At 37.0% G+C, this 26,121-nt stretch overlaps 3 protein-coding genes across 4 annotated transcripts; all 3 read left to right on the top strand.

Moving 5' to 3' along the window:
* The first annotated feature begins 3,518 nt into the window (after nt 1-3,518).
* Nucleotides 3,519-12,146, top strand: LOC127813922 (uncharacterized). Its single transcript, XM_052355057.1, has 15 exons — nt 3,519-4,217; nt 4,312-4,373; nt 5,362-6,387; nt 6,531-6,597; nt 6,698-6,754; nt 8,375-8,438; nt 8,519-8,612; nt 8,686-8,769; nt 8,860-8,949; nt 9,043-9,070; nt 9,452-9,973; nt 10,064-10,125; nt 11,208-11,317; nt 11,406-11,493; nt 11,589-12,146. Exons 1-15 carry the CDS (start codon nt 3,770-3,772, stop codon nt 11,886-11,888), a joined length of 3,102 nt encoding a protein of 1,033 aa, XP_052211017.1. The 5' UTR covers nt 3,519-3,769; the 3' UTR covers nt 11,889-12,146.
* A 4,383-nt stretch (nt 12,147-16,529) lies between these two features.
* LOC127787409 (bax inhibitor 1-like) lies at nt 16,530-19,590 on the top strand. 2 transcript variants are annotated; one of them, XM_052315443.1, is made up of 6 exons: nt 16,530-16,697; nt 17,514-17,657; nt 17,854-17,945; nt 18,601-18,787; nt 18,897-19,052; nt 19,205-19,590. In XM_052315443.1, the coding sequence occupies exons 1-6, from the start codon at nt 16,581-16,583 to the stop codon at nt 19,253-19,255; spliced, it is 747 nt and encodes a 248-aa protein (XP_052171403.1). In that variant the 5' UTR covers nt 16,530-16,580; the 3' UTR covers nt 19,256-19,590. The 2 variants fall into 2 exon arrangements, with proteins under 2 accessions (XP_052171403.1, XP_052171402.1); XM_052315442.1 differs by having other exon boundaries at nt 17,851-17,945.
* Nucleotides 19,591-22,824: 3,234 nt separating this feature from the next.
* On the top strand, nt 22,825-23,796 carry LOC127787485 (uncharacterized). The gene is made up of 3 exons (XM_052315545.1): nt 22,825-22,842; nt 23,271-23,403; nt 23,499-23,796. Exons 1-3 carry the CDS (start codon nt 22,825-22,827, stop codon nt 23,747-23,749), a joined length of 402 nt encoding a protein of 133 aa, XP_052171505.1. The 3' UTR covers nt 23,750-23,796.
* Nucleotides 23,797-26,121: the final 2,325 nt, after the last annotated feature.

Below are 26,121 nucleotides of genomic sequence, written 5' to 3'. Positions count from 1 at the left end.
AAGGACCCGGTCCATGCTGTCAAGAAGAGGGGCGAAATATGTCCCACTGGCCATGACGTCAGATGCGTCTGGCCCCGCGGAAACGCTCGTTTTCTTCCTCTTGTCCGCCTGGGCCCGCTGACCGAGCTGCGAGGTTGGAGGAATCTTCCTTTTGCTCCCAGAAACTTCCTCGCAGGCCACGGATTTCCCGTGACTCACGGCGGTCTCGGCTGCCCCAGGCTGTGAAGAGGTCCCAACAGGAATGGACCTTGAGGGAACCGCGGCCACTAGCGCAGGTTCATCACCCGGAAGACGGAGGGGGTCGTGTCTCAAACCGGCTACTTCAATGCGGGCTCCAAGCCCTTGGGCCTTCGCAGGGGAAGAAGATACACGGACAGCCTTGGGGACGCTGGAGAGCGCGGAAGAGCCGGGTCGTTCAAGCTAGAGCCTCATTACCTCGGATGGTGTCGGTAGCGTTGCAACGATAACCTCACCGCAAGCTCTGCTCTCCCTAACCAGACTCCTGTCGAAGTCAACTTTGTCAAAAACTGACCTTATCTCCCTTTGGCTATGAATTCCAATGTCGCCTTTTCTGACTTCCTTGATACCAAAGGAAGGGGCGCGCTGATAATCGCAAAGAATTGACTCACAGAACTCGCAATCGTCTTCGTCAGTCTTTAAGTCCGAAGCCGTTTGAAGATCTTGCGCTTCGAAAATGGTTAGTTCAAGCTGCCCCCCGGTGACGTTTGTACAACCAGAAAGACATATGAAGGAAAGATAGCATGGCCGAATTGATGATTACAGGTACAAAAAAAAAAAAGAGAGAGAGAGAGAGTGGGGGAGTGGGAAATGACTACTCACTCGGCACGAGAACGAAACTGAAGTTCTTAAGGTCTTTGAGAGAGAAACAAGACAGGTAGAACCATTGGGACTTGTAGTCTCCAACGTTAGACCTGCCCTTAGCCCTTCCCTGAGGCAAGACTCTCTTACAGTCTGAGGAGCGAGCTGCCATGTAATACAGCCCGTCCTTGGTACCCTTAAAAGAATAAAGGTACTTAAGTACTCTAGGAGTTAGAAGAGAAAGTTTGTTCTTTTTGAAAAGAAAGGCGAGGGAGGTTATTTGGGTGTACGAATTAGGTGTCAATTGGAAAGGAGAGAGCTTAAGGTCGTTCAAAATATCTATGAGGTAAGGCTGGAGTGGACACTTAAAACCGAACTCTAAGTGTTGGGGGCTAATGGCAACAAACCCCATGGGGGGGAAAGCTGCGTGGTCACCAGGGGAAAGGACCATCAGAGGAGTCCCGCAGGGGAGGCGGTATGTGGCGACGTGCGACGTCAGCTCGCCGATCGTCAGCCACGAGAGATACCGCTTAAAGATCTCACGAGCCGCATGCTCCTCGACAGACCGCTGGGTTAAAACGGGGGCAGTACGCTGAAGAGCTCTCTCAGCGACCTCTAAACGAGATGAAGCCACGTCTTGAACAGTCCGCGACAGCATCATTCCTCTTTGCCCCGAAGAGCTGGAGGTGTCATCGCTTTCTACCCTGTAGTTGTGGCGCTTCTGACCTGATGTCGACATCTAAAAAAAAAAGAAAAAGAAAAAAAAGAGAGAGAAAAAAGAAGAAGAAGAAAAGAATCAGAGCATCGAATCAAAGCTCCTAGAGACGTCTTTTACATGTCAGGTCGCGCACTTTGCAACAGGGCATGACTCGAAAGAAAAAGGGGGGCTAGGATTTCTAAGTTTATCGAAGCTCTTGAGATAGGTGGAGCCCACTTCCATAATCCACCCCACCATTGCCAAATGGAAAGGTACAGGGGCAAAAATAATAAGAAGGATAGAAGCAGAGCCAAAGCACACTGAAGAGATACGAGGAACTCACTGTTCTTAAGTTGATTGCTGCAAAGATCACGAACAGGAACCAGTTGAGAAGCTGGAGCGAAGAGGCTTCGGGACCGACGGCGATGGAGTCTCGAAATCGAAAGAAAGCAAGTTGCAGGAACTAGGGAAATCTATGAAATGAGATGGTAAATGGGGAGCCAAATGACCCCATTTCCCCTTTTATAACTCAAGACACCTGCCGTTGGATGAAGAGACCGACGAGCTTCCTCAGATCCAGTGGCGGTGCGCGAAAGCATAGGGAATACGGACATGATGATTAGCAGTTATGGGAAACGTGCACATTAAATGCGCTGCAGACAAGACGTGCAACGTGAAACAGTGTGATTTGAAACGATTGGGCGGGAAGCTGAAAAGACGTATTGAAGACCGAAGCAGCCAGACATGTGTCAACTCCCAGCCCGAAAGTCATGCTGCGAGCTGGGGGGCTTAATATTACTGGTATTTCTCGCTCCACTCTGTGTAGGCCAGACTTAACATGATGATTCGGCCCAAACGTCCGAGGCCCAATAAATCGAACTGAGCTCGTTAAAGCGAGCTCGGATAGTGCTAAAGCTCGGGGTCAAACATCGGGGCTAAGCGAGCTCCCGGTAGCACCTCTAACTCTTTGGCATATTCAAACGACCCCCAACTACATTCTGGGTGAGTCTCCAGCGACCTTCATAGCTCATCAACTTAGCTCATTAGCTCGTATCACAAAAGAAGCACGTGTTGTGGCATATTGGTAAGCCACGGGCCGCCCTGACTGGGCCTCTTGGGCCTATTCTCTCGGCCCATCTCACCGGCCCATGCCAGTCCCATCCTAGCCTTCTGGCAACAACATCATTACAGCTGCAACTGGATTTCCAAACATCCCCCTCAGATCTCATTCTCATTAATGACATATCTCATCCGCATTAATGGAAGATCACATCCTCATTAATGAGGGTCTCGTCGACACCTCGCCGTGGTAGGGACACGCTCGCCGGCTATTCCATCCCATCACCTCTACACGTACGGAGCATGCAAGAAAGCTTTTTTGCTGATATATATATCAACCAGCCCTTTTAAGGGCCGGGGTATGTACTCTTTAAGAAAAAACCCTAAAAAACACCGAACATATTTGCTTATTCGCTAACTAACTTGAGCATCGGAGTACCTTGCAGGGACGGGTGGTCGGCTCAGCAAACCAGACTGGATACCTCATTGTTCATCTTTCGAATCTACCATACAAGTGCAGGTTAACAAATCTCCGTCGACCGATTCAGAACGTCGACAGAAAGTAATGAAAAATTAAATTGGGATCAAATATGTATATATATATGTTTATCAAATAAACATGTATAGCAATTAATTAAAAACTAGGATATAAAATCCTACACATAATACTTAATAATTGAATATTATTATTATTATTATAATATTTTCACATTTTAAAATAAAATAACAAGAAAACTCTTCTAGAGACAGTGGCTGTTCCTATTCCCATCTGATCTGATTTTTAAAGTAATAATAATAAGTTAGTTTGGCAATTGGCATAAAAACTATAATAACTTGAAAATTGAAATAACGAAAATTTCGTCATCTGGTCTGGAGGGCATTTTTGCGATAATAATGAAAATCAAGTCGATGGCGGGAACTCCGCACGTGCCAAATCTCAAAACCTACACGACTCCCATTCCCGCTCTCTCTCTCTCTCTCTCGATCTCCCCCGATTTGCTTGTTTTCAGACGCCTCTGCAAAACCATCCCCATTCATCAAAATCACCATTTTCACTATGTGAAACTCTCTCTCTTCCCCCCCAATGTCCAATAGCTTCTTTTTCTTCATCTTCCGCAAGCCCTAACTGTCCCCTCCCTCTCCCTCTCTCACGCATTTGAACATTTTCATAGAAATTTCCAGATCTGGAACTCCATGGGAGCTCCGCCGACGGATTCAGCTCTCGTCGCAGTCACAGACACAGTGCCCAACGCTGAACTGCACAAAGCCTGGTATCTCCTTGCTCTCCTACTTCGAATCGGCCGCCGAGCCCCTCCGGCCGAACTCGCTTCCAAGTGCATTCTGTTCCGAGCACCGACCGATTACATACGCTACCTCTGCTCGCTCCCTAATTCGCCAATTTGCTTGACTGCCGACCTGTTCGTGACTCCATCGCTTGTTGCGTTCGTGGCTTTCCGGAATTTTGTGACGAATTCGATTGCTGTTGACGCGTTTGTGCCCCTTGTAGAGCTCGGGGTTGTGGGAGCGAGGAGAGTCTGGGAGGACGTCGCCAGGACGTATTATCGTAGGCGGAAGAGAGTTGGATCAGAGTTTGAGGCTATGCAGGTGCGGAAAAGGAGAGGAGTTTTGCTTTCTTTTGTAGGTAAGAGAAATATAAGCTCACTGGATTCAGTTTTATTTGTTGCTTTGTTTCACAGTAATTTTCATTTGTTTGTGATCCTGGTGATAAATTGTAGAAAACGAAGACAATCGGATTGTTCCAATTTCACCTACTGGAGCGCAAAGTGATTCCAATAAGGTAATTTTTAGGGTCAAAGTTGCTGCAAGACACCAAATTTTGCATTTTTTGTTGAATTATCTGATGGATAAGTGGATTCTGATTCACTTGAATATAATTCAATTTAAAGGTACAACATCTCCTTTTAGTTTCTTTGGATGGAAAAGGAACCGAGTACAGCAAAATGAACCAACTTGTTCTCAACTTCTTTATTATAGATCAGCTTGTCATTAATTTCTGTCATCAGCTTGGCAAGATCATATTAGGCTAGGGTTTGAAGAGAATCAAGCCACTTGGACTTTACCTGTGGTCAACTCGGTTTAAAGTTATATGGTATTGGCTCAAAGGATAATGAAGGTAAGCTTGAACAGAGGCTAGCAAGTTAAGGTTGAAAAAGTCACTACTTGGCTATAATGGCTTGTCTAAAGCTCTAAAGGCTCAAGAGAATAGCTTGTTTATGATGTCAAACAACTGACTGCGTATCTAGTTTTGGTTAGCCAGGGCACTATATTTTTGCAATTCCAAAACTATTTATATTGCCTAGGAAGCAAAATAACTTTGACTGTAATGCAGGAAAATGTTCAACGATACTAAAAGAAGTTGTAGGAATGGCAAAAATGGGGCCACTAATATACCCTTCTGTGTGTACAGTTCCCAGACACTAGATGGAGCCTCGATCATGAGGTTTTGCTTAAATCATGTTTCAACATATTCCTTACTCTTGGATTTTTATATGTAGAAAAGCTCCTGAATTATTCCTCGGCCTATTATACTTGCAACATACTGTTTATTTAAATGTGGGCAGAATAAGATTTGATTATTCATGCCCATCAGATTGGAACTGGATCCATAATCATATGTGTATGTATGTATCTATGTAAATATAAATCTTGCATGTTTTCTAAAATTAAAGTTGATCAAGTGAAGTATCATACTTCAGCATATATTTAGTAATGTTCTACAGAGTATATTACACTTTTGAAGTTGCTCAAGCATACCCATCATGCAGCTACAATTCCCACTGGGAGACTATGTGACTAGAGGAACTGGGGTACAGGCAACTGATATTTCAACCATGACATTCAATCTGGACAACTTTGGCCAAAGTGTTGGACAGGCTCCTTTCTCAGTCAAGCTCAATTCTAGACCATGGAGTTATGGCTTGAAGACCATTGATTTTGCAAGTAGTAAAGAAACAAGTATCTCTGAGTACATGAAGGAGCATCAGCGTATGTATACACTGGAATATCAGCAAAGCTTTCTCAATCTTGGTGAATTCTCACACATTCATTATCCAATAGCTATGCAAACAATAAGCGCATGTGTCCCTCATAGAAAACAATCTTTTCTAACTGCTCCAATAGAAAATTCAGATGTTTGTGGAGAAATTAAGATGAGAGAGATGAGCTTTGAAAGTAGAATAAGTTTGAATGGCTTGAGATGCACAGAAGCAGAGGAACATAGCATCAATCCTCCAGTGGAGGCTGAGAATGTGGGTCTTGTTTCTAGAGTTGAAAATGTTGAAATAATTGAGGACAAACCAGTTTTCATTGACCAAGATGAAGATCTGCTAGTTGATTCTATCTGCTGTGAAGGTGAAACTCAGTATGTTGGCCCAGCAGCTAGTACTTCTCAAATGGTGATGTCAGTTGATGCCAAAAGAATGAATACGATAAGGTGCCCTGACACAATAGAGTCTCTCAGTAGGGAGATAATGACAGAAAATGTTGAGAGCAAGGTTACTCCTTCAGTATCTAAGATTTCTGAATATCCAAATCAGCTGGTAACATCCTCTGCCAAATCAAAAACATCTCAAACTTATGCACTAAATCCTAAACAGGAAGCCTTCAGTAAAGCACTGCATGATAGTAAGCCTGTTGATTCTCCTACAAAGAAGCTGCAATGTACTAGCAATAAAAACTCAATCCTTATGAAGCAGAAGCTAAAGCAACAGTGTGACCAGAAGATGCATAATAAGAAAAACAGGGAAATTGATAAAGAAAAAAGGGGCAAGCCTATTGCAGTCATGCTTGAAGTAAGCTTCAGTTCCTCAATAGATTTTTTTTATAGTTAATGATTGAATCTTCAGTTTAATTAACAATAGGCTACTTTATCTTGGTTGATCTGGCTTTTGTAATTTAAAACTCTTAATAGCCTTTTTTTTTTTTTGCCCCCTAGAAACAGCAGGAGTCCAAACCACTTCCGAATTTTGAGTGTTTTACTGTAGAGGAGGAAGAAGGCTCAGGTATTCAATTTTGACTTCCTGTTCGTTTCTAATTGTTCTACTGAAAGCAATTTAACAATATTTAATTCATTGGCTGCATTTTGTGAACACCAATATGCAGGTGGTTATGGCACAGTCTACAGGGCACAGAGAAATGGAGTAAAATTTGCCATTAAATGTATGAGTATTTTTTCATGTTCTGTTACTTGTGGTTTGAAAATTTACTATGCTGGTTACTGAAAGTTATCCCATCAGTTTGTTATAGGTTTTGAAATTTTACTTTGATGTTAAGGGCAAGTAATGCTTTTGGAACGTAGATTTAACAAAGGACTTGAAAATGAAAATACTCATATGCGTATCATTTTTTAATGGAAAATCAAACCAATTTTTTTTTTATAAACATCTACATGTTATTATTATTGTCGTTTTGTCAATTCCAATCCTATCCTCACCCCAACCAAGAAAAGAGAACTCTGATGCCTTTGATGTGTTTACTTTTCGGTTTCCTTTCTTTTCTTTGTTCCTTTTGAATTTCTAGTTCCAGACCTAGCATAATAGTTTTAACTCCACTTGGTATGTATTGATCAATGATCATGTAAGAAACATTTTGTTGTTCATTAATGTCTCATTATGCTACACTTGATCAGTTTGATTGCCATGACTGGAAGTAAAGGGATATCATCATTTTGAGCTTATAGCAGGACTAGGAGGATTATCTTTAGTTCTTTTCCTTTTCCCATGGAATATTGTGAAACCAAATTCAGTTCTCTCTGTGAATCAAGATAAAAGTAGTTTTTTTGGTCTTTGTAACAGGGAATAAAAACATGGCTTTTTGTTTTTTGTTATTTTAATCATGTTTTCCAGCAAGAAACGTGCACATGCTAGCAAAGGTTGTTTATTTTGTTTGTTGTTTTTTAACCTGTAGTCATAGAACATGGCTCTAAGTATTTGAAAGGTGTAGCATTGATTTCATTTTCCAATTGAGCTATGGATCAAATCATATTGGTATTTGTTTTTCCCCTATAATTTCATGTTTTCCTGGGAACATTTAAAATATGATGTTTTGCCAAGTTGCATTTCAGAAATTCTTGGCATTGAGAAACTTAAAAAAAAAAAAAAAAAATCAAACATGTCGCTGATTTGGTTGCATAATTATAAGTGATCTATAAAGCAAGTTGTTCAACATTTTACATTGAACTTGAAGTTTGATAGTTTGATATGTATTTTATCTATATTTTCTAAAGATTTTATGCCTTTGGAATGAACACTGATTAAATATGGTATGAGAGCTTTGGTTCCTTGTGGTGCTCTAGTCTTATAATATGTTCTCTCCTCTGTGTGTCATTTTGCACTCTATTTTTGTGTGTTTGTGTGCCTTGTTTAGTTCCATATGTTTGCCTCCCCAGTCCTCTCAAAAGATGGAGCTGCACATAAGGAGTGTCAGATAGCTTGTTCTCTAGCGTTGGTTTTCTACGAGCTTAAACTTTTGGCAAGCATTAGTCTAGCAAACAATAGGATCTTCTAGAGGTGCCCCTAATAAATTCATAGCAATTTTACATTATAGCTACAAAATCACGAAATCATCTCATTGCCATTGCTAAAATGCTCAGTGGCAAGGTGGTTGGGGTGTTTCATTTTGTTGAAAATTTTAACTCACTATTTTATTCCTATTGCTTTGATTCTTATATTACATGATCTAGAGAATATGGCCACTACTGTTTTCTTTTAAACGTATCCCAACATAATGTTAGGATGGGGTAGCTTATCTCATGCCAAATGGAATATTGTTGACTTGCAGGCCCTCATGCAAATGCTAATAGACACCATGTTTATAATGAGCTGAAGATGCTGGAGCGCTTTGGGTATGAAACTGAATTTAACTTTTTGTTCTATTCTTATCATAAAGTTGATATGCATTCTGAAAGTGATAATTATAATTCAGGGGCAAAAGCTTTGTCATAAAATATGAAGGCTCTTTTAAGTGTGGGAGCTCTGAGTGCCTTGTTTTGGAGCATGTGGAGCATGACAGACCTGAGGTAATTATATGGAGCTTCAGTATTTTTTATCTTCCTTTTGCCTGACATCTACTTTTTTTTTTTAATACTTTAGGTCTTGAAGAGGGAAATAGATGTTTCACAGCTCCAGTGGTATGGATATTGTATGTTCAGAGCACTCGCAAGTTTACATAAACAGGTAAGGTAATAGGCTCACTGATAAATATGCTGTACATGGGTTGTTTTGATTTCTCAACAGTTAATTGTACCTTTTGTTTCTTTTAACCAGGAAGTAGTTCATAGAGATGTTAAACCTGGCAACTTCCTTTTCTCTAGAAGGGTCAATAAAGGCTATCTCATTGATTTTAACCTTGCAATGGTGAGTGATGCTTGCCTTTGGGATTCTTACCAAGATATCCTAATTGTTTCCCATGATTTGCAATTTGTGCTAATAAAGTTCCCCCCTCTGCAGGATCTACATAAAAAATATGGAACCACTGGTAAGATGTTTGTTCTTGCTTATTTATTTATCTTTTTCCATGCAAGAAATGGCTGAGGGCTAGCCCATGCTCAACCAACAGTATAACCAGAGAGCAAAAAACTGAGGCTTCTTTTCTATGACTATGATGTTGAAGTTCGCATTTTAAGTTTTAATTAAAAGCAGAGTGAGGTTTCACCTGAAGAATTTGGTGTTTGAAATACATGGACTGGGATAATAAATCCAATAGGAACAAGAAAATCTATGTACTGAAATTTTCTTGCATGAGAGCTACTTGAGATTTCCTTCTACTCCTTTTCTTTTTTATCTAAAAGCTTATCCGGTCTCACTGTGACTTGATTAAAAGATTGAATTTACGGATTTACTTTGTACAATTTCACAGAGAAATCAAAGACAGGCTGTGATTTGAATCTCAATCATGATCCGATTCTCCGTGCAAAAGCTCTCCCTCCAACCCATCACAAGTTTGAGGTCGGTAAATCTTTTGAAGCAATCAACCAGGAGACAGGAAAAGGTTCCAAGTCAGTTTTATTACCCAAGAACCTCAAAAGGAAGGCTCTGGACCCTACAAATACCTTTCCTGACTTGGACAGTAGGAACATGACGAAAAGCCAAGGTGCAGATGGCTCTGGAATAACATCAGCAAAGGATGCTACAAGTACTAGAACTCCTTCGGGAGAAAGGATGAGGCAACCAATTATATGTCAAGGCAGGAAGGAGTATATCAGCCTGGCAAAAGCAATTCACAGTCCACACTTTGAAGCACCAAGTGTTCCAGCTTCTAAGAGAAAGAGGATTGCTGCCCTTCCAGGAAAAGTGGATAAGAAACTCGTCTACCTTACTCCGATGCCACTCTTCTCTACTGGCGTTGCTGTTGCTGGTGCCGGTCTAGTAAATGACAAAGGTGCGTTGGCTATATTAAGTAACTTCGTTGATTTTTAACTACTATTCTTCACTTTTTTGCAAGGCTTGCTCATGTTTGGATTTTTTGCAGGGGATGGAAAGCAAAGGAAAGAAGGCCCATGTGTTGGAACCAAGGGCTTTCGGGCCCCAGAGGTGAAGGTCTTTTCCTCAGTTTTGTATGAGCTAGGCATTCTGATAAAATTATTGCAGCTAAATATAATTAAATCTGAGAAAAATGAAAGTTCTGCACAGGTGAAAAATTAATTTTCATGGAAGGCATGAAAACAACTTATCTTTTCATTTTCTTTAAGTTGTTTTTAAATTCAATTTTGGTAGCCAATGAGATTGGCTACATGAATTCTAATATGTTCAACTATTTTTACTTACAGTTTTTTCTCTTGTAAGGCTCTTATAATTGATATTATACTTCAAAGTCTCTCACTAAATTTTTATGGTCTTTCTTTACCCATTTTAGCTGAAGACTTTTTCCATTCTATATTTTAGTAGTTAGTATCATTATCATCAAATGCACCTTATTAACCAAGGTGGAGGTGGTGGCACAAGATTCACAATATTAATTGACTTCTAAAAGTCATATTTACAATATAAATTCATGTAAAAACAATGCGGTAAAATTTTATGTTGGATGCCTTTCTTAACACAAACCTTCAGTGAGGGAATGAGATAAAGTTTCAACACCATTTTTATGTTAAAATTTATTAGATGGTAATGAATGAAGAAAAGTGATATAGCTGTATTCCACCACATGGTTGCTATGGTAAAAACATGTATAATATTGAAACACAATTAATTTTTTCAGTAGTTAGTATATATTTTGAAAATTGGAGAAAAGAGTTTTTTTATTTTCTATTTGATTTTTTTTTTCGATGTTTTCTAGAGCTTGTTAGTATGCAGATGTTTATTATGTTGGTAAAAGAGGTTCAACAGTTTAACCTTTCGATCAGTGACAGCAACTATTATTGAGGACATATAAAAGTTAATAGCATAGCTTTCCTTTCTTGTGAAAGTAGACTTGGTATAAAGTTGATAGATTATTTTTGATAAGCCCCATGAGGAGGAAGTCTCAAGAAGTTGAGATGGTCAGAAGCAAGAAGCAACCCAGCTTCAGAGAGGAAATAATATGTTGTTCTACCTTCCAAAAAAGTGCTAGAATTTTCTATGGCAACAGTTTATTCCTATAGGAAAATCATACTCTAATTTGAGTGCTGATGCAGGTACTGCTCAAATCAGCACATCAAGGCCCCAAAGTTGACATCTGGTCTGCTGGAGTCACCTTACTTTACCTGATGATCGGCAGAACACCCTTTACTGGGGAGCCAGAACAGTGAGGATCCTTCCTTTTTATAAAAGAACACTAAATGCAATATAATTTTGCATCGTTCGTTGTCTAATCTTATTGTTTCCATTTTCAGAAACATAAAGGAAATTGCAAAGTTAAGGGGTAGTGAAGATATGTGGGAAGTAGCCAAGCTACACAGCCGTGAATCTTCATTTCCTCCGGTATCCATTACATATATCTAACTACTTAAAAAATGTTCAGGGGCTAGCTGCAGGTTGTCTATTTTACTAGTTCACTGGGTTTTCTCTCCTTGCAGGATCTCCATGATGTAAAATTCATGCAATCTACAAAACTGCGAGAGTGGTGCAAACAGAACACCAGAAGGCCTGATTTCCTTGAGGCCATCCCAAGATCTCTGTTTGATCTGGTAGACAAGTGCCTGACAGTGAACCCGAGACTGAGGATAAGCGCAGAGGAAGCACTCAGGCACGAGTTCTTTGCTCCATGCCACGAGAGTTTAAGAAAGGTGAGGCTGGTGAGGCAGGAGGTCGGCTCAGAAATGGGGGCTGCACGGCTTCGGCATAGACAGCCCCAGACTTGTGAAGGTGTCTCGTGAGCAACCTGGCTTTTGTAGACATTTCACTCAACTTACTGTGAATCAACTAATCCTGTTGAGTGTTGACTCTGCAATTTGTAACTTCCCCTTCCTCACAGCTGAAAGCAATTTTCCGCCATTAACTTGTAATTTGTGGGCTGAATTAAATTATTGCAGATTGAAAAGTGTAGAGACGTTTTTGAAAATATGTCCATAAATTTGGAATGACACTCGTATGACTGACTATGAGAGGCCATTAAATGATGAGTTATGGGAATTATTTGTGAATAAACTTAAAAAAATTCTACAAGTTCTTTCCACAATTGATTTTGTCAACGATCAGCTTCTGCTTACAATTATTATTATCATTTCCATATCATGATGAGATCAAAAGCATAAGAGTTAGCTTTTGTCAAAACCCAAGATTCACTCTTGTTAGCTTCACAATAGGAATGGTGAGATTTCAATTTTGGCCTCAAAGTAAAAAAAAAAAAGATTTTCACATTGTGATGTAAAATATTTTTATTTAAAATCATTCTACTTAGTTTTGTTATTAATGCAGCAAAAAGTAAATAAAGTATCATACCCAAAAAAGCATTTTTTATATCAAAACTCTTGTTAGCAATCAGTTGAATTTCATTTTTTTATCAAAAATATTATACTTGCATATCTTTCAAATGGTTAGATTAATATGCGAATTATTCCACTAAAATGTATAAAATGGGTACTAGTTGAATTTTTAAAAAATTCATGGAGATATAGCCAATAGTTGGCGACAAGAGGTGAGGCGGTAGCGAGAAAGGGAGGATGTAGCAACGATCGATGGCACAGTGAAAGAGTTGATGGTGAGAGGCGATTGCTAGACTGAAGAAGAAGAGCAACAGGCGAGTACAACAAGAGAAGAGGAGAAAGATGAGAGAGAGGAAAAGTTGCTAGACTAGAGAATAAGAGTAACAGGCAAGCATGACAAGAGAATGGGAGAAAGATGAGAGAGATGAAGAGTTGTCGGACTAGAAAAGAAGAGTAAAGGCAGGTGCATTAAAGGAAGAGGAGAAAGTGGAAGAGGGTTTTTTTGAGAAGGTGAGGGTTGTTTTTAGAGAAAGAAGTTAATTATATATATATATAATATAAACATATATTATTTAATTATAAAATAATATATTTATAAAATTATATTTAAAAAATATCTTTTATATGTGAATTAATATATATATTTAACACATTATCTATACATAATATGTCAAATTTTTATTACTGAATTTATTCAGTTAAAACATATTAAATATAAATTAATTACATCTCGAATATTTTTCGTATGGTGAATGTTTGATGAATTAATTATATGTCAAGTTAAATAATACTCATATTTTTACAATCCTAAATTTTGTTCATATGTCAAATTGCTAACAATGATCAAAACAAACCAAACCTATATTCAAAGTGAGTTTTTTTTTCTTTTTAATCAATATCTAGTGAGTTATATTTATTTTTATCTCAAAAAAAATTAATTTTTCAAGGGATAAGCATCTGATAGTTGAAAGGATTTCTAATTATAAAAAAGAAAAGAAAAGAAAAAATAGTCAATTTAGGACTTGTTATTTATAGCATGGACATGGACCAAATTATGGACCTATGATTGTGAAATCAAAATTAATGACTTTACAAATTTAAGATTTTATTCAAATATAAATGCATATCTATTTAATAATTTTTTTATAGGATTTGAATAGATCCAAGTAGACCAAATTCAAATATTTGATAGGCCTAATGACACCAATTTTAAAATTAATCACGATCAGGGTTCATGTAATGTGCAAATATTATCTTTGTTTTATATCTTTCTAGAATTTAATGTATGAAAATTTTATTCTCACAATTCACAAACCTTAATATAAATTAAATGTACACAAATTTAGATATAAAAAATGTTGTGTCAAAGACAAAAATCCATTAAAAGTATTAAAAAGCTTAAAAGCCCAAAATAATATTTTTGGCTAAAAAGGTGTAAATTTTTCTTTAATTGGGAGTCTTATGTATTGCACAAATTGGATAACTTCAACATCTACAAATTCCCTCGAGGATTCCATAAAAGAGATAAATATTATCCTTTAAAAATCTTAATAAAATATTGGTATGAAATAGATAAATATTATCTATTAAAAATCTTAATTCTGATAAGATATTAGAATATTGGGATAAGTATCATCTATAAAAAATTCCAAACCAAGGAGATTTAAGATTATCCCAATTTTCTCTATAATTAAGTAGTTACTTGTTACAGAAAATGTATATCTCTAATATTAGTAGAAATTATGCTATTGAACTTTCAACATTTTTAGTATTTGAATTAAGTATCGAAGTGTTTGCACATAAACTTTCATGCATTTTCTGATTGTTTTCTCTCTTGAAATCTCGGCCAACATCATGTCTCCAGATAAAAGCCTTAAAATGATATCAAGTCTCAAGATGAAGGTTTCATGATGACACTAGGCTTAGGACGAAGGGCTCAATACAAAAATGATCTTGAGTTAATGACAATCTTAGCCAGCTTGATGACAACATTTTCACTCTACAAATTTATCATTGTATTCAAATGACAACAAAAAAAAAAAAAAAATAGAAATTTGGATACACATTTATATGTCCGAATAATTTACACTATTATATAGTGAAATGGAGTGTAATTGAGAAATTATATTTAAAAGTATTAACCATGTTTTAGGAGAAAAATATCATTTGTGATTAAAAAACTATTATGGAAAAGTTACAATCATTTATAAAAAAAAAAAATGATTTTTGAATTAGTTGGTTTAAGAAATCATTATATATATATTTATCTAGAAATATATGAATATGTACGTCAATCAAGGACCACTAACAAAGCCTTTAAAACTCAGAAGAAGTCCAAAAACACATAAATACAAAGAGCTAGAAGAATGAAGTCATGCCAAAAAGGATTTTTATGAGATTCTCTTGGTTGAGAGGTCTCCAAAAGACTCACTTGCCAGCCTCTCGCTAGAGAGGTCCAATAAGCTTCGGGAGAGTCTCGTGGGATATTCCCTTGACAAATGTGCAAATAATTATTTCGAAAATCTCATCACAAAACTATTTGCAACATTTCTAATCTCGATAAATTTGAAATTGTTATCGCTTCTTAGTAATTTTATCTATAAATGATCCTTAATTTCAAGTAATTTACTTCTAACAAATTCAAGAGTTTTGCACTTGTTTCTAATATATCTTTATAAATTTGATAGAAACATCAAAGTGTTTGCATAAGAAATGTTTCTACCCTATAATGATTTCCTTTTTAAAAGTTCTCGTGAATTGAAGACGATTATCCTCAATAAACAAATTTTATTATGGTGTTTGAGCAAGCACATATGTATGGTATTACCTTTAAATAACTTGTCGTTTCACCCATTATTTGTGTTAATAAAATTGTAAATTAATTTTATTTATTTTTTTCCTTAAAAATGGATCGAGCTGCTTTAATATTTTTTTTAAAAAAAAAATAGACAACAAATTTACCTAATTCTAATATAATGACAACAAAATTGTCAGTATTTTAAAAAATATTAACAAATTTAATGGTGGTTTACCACTAATTACAATTGTTATTATCAAGATATAACAATAAATTTATTTAACTAATAATATCATCGTTTGGTTGTTTGAATTTATAAGGACGGAAATAATCAAAGAGTACAGGGAAGTTCTCGTACAAATGCTTCGATATTTGAATCATACACTAAAAATGTTAAAAATTATAGTACATAATTCACATTAGTATCAAATATGTATTTTTTTTTTAAAATGAGTACATATTTATTTATAAAAGACATTGAGCAATTCTAAGTAAGCTAAAATTATAATTCTTATAAATAGTGTTTATCTTTTTAAAAAAAAATTAAATGTAAAAATTATCTTGATTTGAAAGAGATTTTTCTTTTTGGCTGAATTTAATAATAGTGATTAGCATCAATGCATACATAATTTATAAAATAATATAGATCATGTTATTTGTATTATACATATATAAATAATTAAAATATTTTTGTGTGTCTCATCACCTTATTTTATTATTTTAACTATATTTGGAAGTCGTGTTAAGGTATAGAGTAGGCGAGCTTACAAAAATTGAAATTCTCACCCACGGCTTGGGGCCTGGGATTGTAATTCATGAAATTGCCAACTTCCTTGAGCAGCAACAATGTGGGTTCGGCGGCCTCGTTCCTGGAGGAGTCCATGTCTCTCCAGGTGTAATCCTTCTGTTGACATGGCATGATCTGATTGGAGATATGACGTGCATTGAAGGCTAGGTCCTCTCCGTTTCATGTCTGTCTTGGTGAGATACTTTGCTTAGCATGAGAGTTTTCGAGAAAATGGTAGTAATTTCCGTGATATGTCTTTATGTCTCGTTTTCTCGCGTCAATCGACGAGTTTCTCCATAAAAGCCCCGAAATTTCTAGAATTACACATCAATTGACAGGAGTACCCCTAGCAAGTAATCCTATGTCGGGTTATACCGTATTATAGGGTTCGATGCAAAGGGTACTTTGGTAATTATAAATGAATTAGGAAGCGACTTGTAAATGGGTAATTTCGAAGAAACCGACCTAAAGGGGAGGGGCCTATAAATATACATACTTCCCGATCGTTTGCAGTTATTAGAAATTGACTTGACTTTTGTGCTTTCGATCGTTGAACAAGATGGATGCGTTCTCGTCGTTCTTCGGGGCTCAATCGGCGTCTCGCAACAATTGGAGTTATGATTCGCTCAAGAACCTCCGCCAGATCTCTCCCGTCGTCCAAACTCATCTCAAACAGGTATTAGTCCGCGTCTCTTCGTGTCTGGTTACTTAGAAATCGAAGGAAAGGAAATCAGGAAAATAATTGTCGTTTAATTTTGTATTCTTGTGTTAATTGTAGCCTCGAGGACCGTTGCATGAATTTTCGCGCGACTGACAGAGAATCGGTCGATATTAGGGTTTCTAATAAATCACTATTTGGAAACATGTTTCTGAGAAATCGAAGGAAAAGAATTGTAGTTTAATTTTTATTCTTGTGTTAATTGTAGCCTTGAGGACCGTTGCATGAATTTTCGCGCGACTGACCGAGAATCGGTGGATATTAGGGTTTCTAATCAATCACGATTTGGAAACATGACAAGTCTTGATAAATGTCTGAGATTTTGGTTTTGCAATTGGTTGTGGTTGATTATTTTGTGGTTCTCATTTAATTTGATCTACTTACTTGCTCTTTATTGGATTCATCTTGCAAGAATTTGATCATTGTATCCGGATTTAATTATTCAGTTGTTTTTGTATGATTAGTTTCTTGATTGTTCAATTGTTTTTGCATGATTACTTTTAGCCAGAAGTTGATTGTCATGCTCCTTGATTTTGTGACATTCTCCTTTAAGCATGCACGGGGATAGAAATTTTAGGAGTCAGCAAGAACTTTCGTGGTTTCTAGTGTGTTACACAGGGGTTAAAAAATGTTATTATTTGTTATCTTGGGCGACACTTTTTACTTAGATTATAGTTTTCAGCTCCTGATTGATACGTAGAAGCGATTGCCTTTTCTATGCCAATTTCAACAATTTAAATTAAATGTTTGCTTAAATAATTTGCTGGTTTACAGGTTTATCTCTCGCTATGTTGTGCTCTGATTGCTTCGGCTGCTGGAGCCTATCTGCATATCCTCTGGAATATTGGGGGTTTTCTCACGACCCTAGGTTGCTTGGGAAGCATTGTTTGGCTACTTTCAACCCCACCGTACCAAGAGGTACCATCTCCCCGTACCTACCTACCTGTCCTTTTATTTTTATTTGCAAGTTTTCTGCATACATGATGATGAACACAGTATTGTACTTTGTTCTTTATCACCCCCCTCATGCCACGGCTACTGGTTATCTTTCATTCGGCGCCTGCTGCAGTCTTGCTAGGATGATGATGAGTTTTTGTTTTTTCTTCCTAAGCAGCAAAAGAGGGTAGGACTCTTGATGGCAGCTGCGCTCTTCGAAGGAGCTTCAATCGGTCCTCTGATTGAGTTGGCAATTAGGATTGATCCAAGGTAAGTATTTAACCGATGTATAGGTTTACTTGTCACATGTTCATGTTTGTTTGTATTTCTCTGATTTGTGTGGGTCTGTATAATTTTTGAAGAATCATTTGAGCTTTTCCAAACTTGCCAAGTTGTTTCTTTTTTCCTTAATAGTATATTCATTTCTTTTTGAATGATGACATGCTGTCTGGAATCATTGGCCGGCCGGCCAAAATGAATTGTTACTACCAACAGTTTTGTCATTTTGGCCACCGTATTGTGTCCTTTCTTTTTTGGTTATACACATAGTTGCTTTGTTGGTAGACAGGTTTCTTAAGTTTGAGTGGTGGATTTTGCTGTTAAATTTTGTCATAGTGCAGTCTGGCTTATGGTGTTTAACTTGTTATAATTACATATTTGGCCAGAATACTGTGGTAGAAAATTCAAGATTTTAACACGGTCATTTGTTGTTGGATCGAATTTATGGCTAACTTGTAACTGTTCCATCCCATAGTCCAGTTATGGCAAAACGTGATCATTTTGTTCTTTCTAGTTAATGCGCAAGGATGCTCGTCATTTAGCATCTTCACTGGCTCTTTGCTTCCAGACTAGAACAATTTTTATGTTGCTTAACAAGTATTTGTTGAATCGTACCATTTATACAATCTTTCTACCTGTTTTGTAGCGTACTGGTCAGTGCATTTGTGGGGTGTGCTCTGGCTTTTGGTTGTTTCTCAATGGCAGCCATGTTGGCAAGGCGTAGGGAGTACCTTTACCTTGGAGGCCTCCTGTCTTCTGGGCTCTCCATCCTCTTCTGGCTGCAGTTTGCATCCTCCGTATTTGGCGGTTCTGCTGCATTCTTCAAGTTTGAGGTATGTGAACTGTTGTTACCTGGCCGTTTAGCCCTTGTTCTGATGGTTGGAATCTGATTTATAGGGCTCTGATGTTTTGTTTCTGATTCTCGTAAATGATTGTTTGCAGTTATATTTTGGGCTTTTGGTGTTTGTGGGCTACATCGTAGTGGATACCCAGGATATAATTGAGAGGGCACACTTTGGGGATCTGGACTATGTGAAGCACGCCTTGACACTTTTCACTGATTTTGCCGCTGTTTTTGTCCGAATCCTTATAATCATGGTGAGTTATACGTAATTGCATTGCAGATATTCTATTTAGACAACCGACAAGGAGCTCACCAATTGCAAATTTACTTGTCTTCTTAACGCGAATCAGATGCTTTCCAAACTTTATTTAATGATGCCATAACTGCTGGTATTTTGAATGCGCAGCTGAAGAACTCCGAGGAGAATGAAAGGAGAAAGAAGAAGAGAAGAAATTGAATTTGACACCAAAACGAAAGCGTGGCAAACTATGATGAAGTGGAGAGAAGCTTTTCTATGCCCATACCATAAATCCTTTAGGCTCTTTTAGCTGAACGGAGTGGTGTTAGTAGTTGTAACACGAGTAGTGGCTAGTGGGCTTGCTTTGTTTTTTGTTTGGTAAATGACCGGTCGGTACATAAACAGGTTTTCTGTAGCAGTGGCAAACAACTGTGGCGTGCCTTTATATTTGATTATCCATTCAGTATTCCTTCTGCTTGTTGCACTTGAGCAAAGCACAAACGAGTAACGACGATATAAAATAACCGCCATAAATATGGCAAGCTTTGATGTTATCGCCCAGGCTCATTTATGGCCATTCTTGTAAGCACCTCCTTCCAATTTGATTTCAAGCCCCGACGGCGGGTATTCTTAACCAGAAAACCTGGGGAACTTAATATGCTGCAATAGACCAAGTAAATTGTGAGCATATCCTAATTTAGTCGGGCGCTGCATTCGTTTCATTTTGAATCGTTTGTTGGGAGGACTCATTCTCCAACTTATTCTTATTGGTATTATTTGAGGAGGAGTTTAGGCAACTTATTATTTCTTTCTTTCCGGAAATAGCAACAACTTTCCTTCCATGTTTTTCCTTCAAGAAAATTTTAGCTTAAAAGTTTCTTTACAATACTAAAATTTTAAATTCCCAAGAACAGGGACAAATCATCTAGAAATATAAACTTTTAACGGTTCATTTACTATGTGCTTGTTAAGTAAGGGGGGGATTTTTTCTTTTGCATATGCGTTTATAGTTTTCTAGTGTGTTTTTCTTTATCAAAAGAGAAACAATGTTATATCATACGTGAAACTCTTAAGAGTTATCAAGTAGTAGTCTAATTAGGTAATGAGAATTGGCCAGTCTGCGTTTTGATTTGAAGTTGTGTGAGTTTTATTGGGTTGGTACAAAGTATGGCACCACATACCTCAGAGATGAGATGCGTGAATTTGGTGTCTAAGAATTTAAAAATTTTGAGGAGATTTTGAAAGATAAATAATAAAATAGTGAAATGTAAATAAAAATTTAATCAAAATAATACTAGAGACATAAGAATTTTAGAATGATTTGGTTAAACTCAATTTAATTTATTATTCTAGCTCCCCACTAAGAGTTTAAATTCACTAAAATCTTTTATTTTATTAAGTAGACCCTCTAGTATAAATTACTAAAAAATATAATATCTTATTTATACACAAGTAGGTCATTTAGCTCACAAATTAGGAAATACAATAATGATATACAAAGAGAAGATATAAAAGTAGACACTCTCAGTTATAGTAATCTTTCAAATGAAAACACAAAGGTTAGAACAAAATAATACAAATGTAGTATTTTGAGAGAAAAATGAAGACACAAAATGCTATTGAAATGTATAAATACAAATGTAAGCTCAAATTATTTTCTTCTTGTCTATTAACCTTTTAGTGCTTCATTGATTTGTATTTATAGACTTTTCCAAATGTTGAAGAAAAATTAGTTGGTTTGAACTGTTGTAGCTTGCAAATGTAGCCGTTAAAATAATATGTGATAAAAACGGTTGACAAGTTTAAAGAAATGGTCGACTACAAGGAGAAAAATAGTCGATATGAACAAAAACGGTCGATAGGGACAAAAAACAATTGACCAAAAAATGATGTAAGTAGGCCGATAGCAGTCAATCAAGCACAACCCAGAGCTTGCATAAAAACTGTAACACATGAAAGAGAAAAATGATCGATATACTTGAAAAGTCAGTCAACACTTTAAGAGAAAACGGTAGATTGTTTTCAAAAAATAGTTGACATACTAGTTTTCAAAATTAAAATATGAATTTAAGATTCAAATAGTATGACTAATTTTGATATATCAAATATAAAAAAAAATTAACAATAAAAACTTGTTATTTTAAATCAAATGCCATCAACAGATTTGAGAAATAAATTTTTGGCATTGGTTAAAATTGATTTTCATGATGAAGCATGTAGAACTTGTAAAATAATTTAAGTGCATCAAAAATAATATTTTTTAACATAAGAATAATATTATTTTTTATTATTAAAATTAAAACATTAAGGGCATGTTTGATTGTACTTATTTTTTATAAAAAATAATTATTTTTTATCTAAATTTTAACTTTTTGTAGTATTTGATTGTACTTATTTTTTAGAAAAATTAATTTCTACGTTTCGGTCACGTGAGGTTCTTTTCACGCTTTTGCTGGTAGAGTAATTCACGCTTTTGCATATGCGTTTATAGTTTTCTAGTGTGAGTTTTTCTTTATCAAAAGAGAAACAATGTTACATTATACGTGAAACTCTTAAGAGTTATCAAGTAATAATCTAATTAGGTAATGAGAATTGGCCAGTCTGCGTTTTGATTTGAAGTTTTGTGAGTTTTGTTGGGTTAGTATAAAGTATGACACCACATACCTCAAATATGAGATGCGTGAATTTGGTGTCTAAGAATTTAAAAATTTTGAAGAGATTTTGAAAGATAAATAATAAAATAGTGAAATGTAAATAAAAATTTAATCAAAATAATACTAGAAACATAAGAATTTTAGAATGATTTGGTTAAACTCAATTTAATTTATTATTTTAGCTCCCCACTAAGAGTTTAAATTCACTAAAATCTTTTATTTTATTAAGTAGACCCTCTAGTATAAATTACTAAAAAATATAATATCTTATTTATACACAAATAGGTCATTTAACTCACAAACCAGGAAATACAATAATGATATACAAAGAGAAAATATAAAAGTAGACAAACTCAGTTATAAGTAAGAGTAATCTTTCAAATGAAAACACAAAGGTTAGAACAAAATAATACAATTGATGAGTGTAGTATTTTGAGAGAAAAAAGAAATTATAATGATCTTTCAAATGAAAATACAAAGGTTAGAACAAAATAATACAAGTGTAGTATTTTGAGAGAAAAACGAAGGCACAAAATGCTATTGAAATGTATAAATACCAATGTAATCTCAAATTATTTTCTTCTAGTCTATTAACCTTTTCTAGTGTTTCATTGATTTGTATTTATAGACTTTTCCAAAGGTTGAAGAAAAATTAGTTGGTTTGAACTGTTGGAGCTTGCAAATGTAGCCGTTAAAGTAATATGTGATAAAAATGGTTGACAAGTTTAAAGAAATGGTCGACTAAGAGGAGAAAAATGGTCGATATGAACAAAAACGATCGATAGGGACAAAAAACAATTGACCAAAAAATGATGTAGTAGGCCAATAGCAGTCAATCGAGCACGATTCAGAGCTTGCATAAAAACTGTCACACATGAAAGAGAAAAATGATCAATATGCTTTAAAAGCCACTCAACACTTTAAGAGAAAACGGTAGATCGTTTTCGAAAAATGGTTGATATACTAGTTTTCAAAATTAAAATATGAAATTGAGATTCAAATACTATGACTAATTTTGATATATCAAATATAAAAAAAAAAGAAGTTAACAATAAAAACTTGTTATTTTAAATCAAATGCCATCAAGAGATTTGAAAAATAAATTTTTGGCATTGGTTAAAATTGATTTTCATGATGACGCATGTAGAACTTGTAAAGTAATTTAAGTGCATCAAAAATAATATTTTTTAATATAAGAATAATATTATTTTTTATTATCAAAATTAAAACATTAAGGGCATATTTGATTGCACTTAATTTTTATAAAAAATAATTATTTTTTTATCTAAATTTTAACTTTTTGTTGTATTTGATTGTACTTATTTTTCAGAAAAATTAATTTTTGCCTTTCGGTCACGTGAGGTTCTTTTCCCACTTTTGCTGGTAATGGTTTTCCTGCGGCGGGGGGGGGGATTCACTCATCGCGCGCGCAGCACATTCGCTTCTGTCCACCTCAATTTCTCTAGGTTTTTCCTCTCCCATTCGAGCTGTCTTCGTCGCCATCCACTGCCGAAGTCGAGCCTCGATTCGGGCTTCGTCGCCATCTCTGACTTTCTGTGAGTCGCCATCCACCACCGAAGACGAGCTCCGTATTGGGCTTCGTCGCCATCTCCTCAGAAGACGAGCTCGACTTCGTTTTCGTCGCCATCTCCGCAGAAGACCATCTCCGATTTCGAGTTTCAGACCACTGGCGCATCTTCATCTTCTTCCACGGTAAGGTTTCCGTCCACGTTTTGTTCTTATTTTTGTAGATTCGGCGAGCGATCTTGGTCTTCGTCCACCGATCTTGGTTTTTCTCTCTGTTTCAGCAAGCGATCTTGGTCTTCGACCATCGATCTGGAGTCTTCGTCCACCGGTACCGATCTTGGTCTGTGTTTCAGTGAGTGATCTTCGTGCTCGCCATCTCCGCCGAAGTCGACCTCCGATTCTGACTTGCAGACTGCCATTTATCCTCATCACCATCTTCGTCCACGGTAAGCTTTCCGGCCCAACCATATCTGGTTTTCGGTTTATCCTTCATCTAAATCTAATGGGCAATTTTTGTACTAAAAATTTATAATTACAGAAAACTTTCACGAGTCCAACTTATTATTACAGAAAATTTAGATGTTTAGGGTTGATTTGTGACAATTTTTGTACTAAAAACTTATTATTACAGAAAATAACTCTCACATTATGCACATAATATTTTGTATAAAAATTTTGTGTGTGGGGGGGGGGGAGGGAAGGGGTTGGCTGAAAAATTATGATCATGGATAACCATGGACAATTAATCCAACTGTATGTCACTAATTAAGCTTGACAAACAAATAATTAAGAAGCAAATCCACTCAATGGATAGTCAGGGGCGATGCCACCCATGCTATTTTTAATTTTGCAAAACTTAGGTAAGCCAAAAGTAGCCGCCTTGCCAAAAACAGTCTTTACTATTTAGTTTGTGTAAAATTATGTGAGTTTTTGTTCACTTTTAATGGTGAAAATATTTTGCATGTGTCTTATGTAATTATATTATATAATTTATATGTTGATTTTATTGAATTTTTATTTTATACGTGGTAGTGAATAACATGCCTTCAACAAGGAATCAACATCGATGGTGTCGACGTTCGATTTCAGCCGACCGTGATTCGTTTTGGGCCGCGGTGAGTAAATCCAAAATGCCAAGAAGAAGAAAAGAACCCTAATTCCAAACGTGAATCAACACCAGAATTTTTTACGTGGTTCGGCTAGAACGATGCCTACTCCACGACCGCACTCTGATTATTCTCTTCAGAATGGCGGTATCTGATTATTCTCCATGTCCCTCATGATATCTATCATTCTTATTTATACTGAGGGGCTTTTATAATTTAGATAACATAAAGAAATACAATGAGTGTATAATGGGGGACAAACAGCCCTTATTGCTTTCACAAGACCGGGAGTGGGATCCTCATTACGAGGGCATGGGCTATTGCAGATAAAGTGAACAGACCCTACCTCTGACTTCTCAGCAGCTTTACCACTCATGCGAGCTGGAGGTTTTAGGCCAGCGATCTGGAGGATATTTCGGGAGCTCGTTAGTCGATTGCTAGGAGCTCGTTGGGAGCTTATCGGGAGCTCGCCAGATGCTCGCTTTATGAGTTCTGAATTTCGGTGGTGGCTGGACTTTCCTTGACGAGGTCGTCTGGGCCTTCTTGGCCTCGGGTGATTGGGCCAGTCCATCGGACCGAGTCTGGCCCATGCGGAGTAATTCAGATTCATTATCGGTGGCTGAGAACCCGAACCTTAGGGCGCAGAGGATTTTGTGACCCTCGGGGCTTATTAGCATAACCCCAGCTCCTGCTCCCTGTTCACATGATGACCCATCGACGTATAATTCCCAGGATGGTTCTTTCAAGTTCTCCGTTTCTTCGTTAATTGGTCTAGTGAACTCGGCAATGAAGTCTGCCAATGCCTGACCCTTTATCGCCATCCTTGGTTTGTACTTTATGTCGAACTGAGCGAGCTCGATAGACCAGTTTAGTAAGCGACCTGAGGTATCTGGCTTTTGTAAGATTTGCTTCAGCGAGTATTTGGTCAGGACTTCGATCTCATGAGCTTGAAAATAAGGTCGTAACTTTCTTGATGCCATTATTAGACAATAAGCCAATTTTTCGATTGATGCGTACCTTATTTTTGCGTCAATCAAGCTTTTGGAGACGTAATAAATGGGGTGCTGCACTCTCTCTTCCCCCTGGACAAGGGCCGCACTGAGAGCCTGTTAGGATACTCCCAAGTACAAGGTCAACTTCTCTCCCTCCTTAGGTTTGGCGAGTAGTGGGGCTCGTTCCATGTACTCCTTCAGTTGTTGAAATGCAAAATCGCATTCTTCTGTCCATCTAAAGTCTTTCTTCTTTTTTTAGAAGCTCAAAGAATGGGGCACACTTATCAGTCGCCTTTGAAATGAAATGGCTCAAAGCCACGACTTGCCCATTGAGGCTTTGTACCTCCTTCTTCCTTACGGGTGATCTCATGTCGAGCAAAGCCTTTATTTTGTCCGGGTTGGCTTCAATGCCTCTGTTGTTTACCATGAACCCAAGAAATTTTTCGGAGGCTACCCCAAAGGCGCACTTGAGCGGGTTGAGCTTCATCTGATAGCTCCTGAGCACTCCAAACATTTCTCCCAGATCGGAAACGTGGTTCGTTACTTGCTCGAATTTTACCAGCATGTCGTCAACGTATACTTCCATGGTTCTTCCGATTAGTGTCTCGAACATCGTATTGACCAGCCCTTGGTAGGTCGCGCCAACATTCTTTTATCCAAAATGCATAACCTTATAACAATAAAGCCCTCGGTCGATAATGAACAAGGTGTGCTCTTGGTCGGTGGGGTTCATGGGGATCTGGTGGTAGCCTGAATAGGCATCCATGAAACTAAGGAGGCGGTGACCAGCCGTTGCATCCACGAGC

This window comes from Diospyros lotus, chromosome 12 (assembly GCF_014633365.1).
Source record: "Diospyros lotus cultivar Yz01 chromosome 12, ASM1463336v1, whole genome shotgun sequence".
Classification (NCBI taxonomy): Eukaryota; Viridiplantae; Streptophyta; class Magnoliopsida; order Ericales; family Ebenaceae; genus Diospyros; species Diospyros lotus.
Note: the sequence above shows the minus strand (reverse complement) of the source record. Positions and strands in the feature narration are given on the sequence as shown.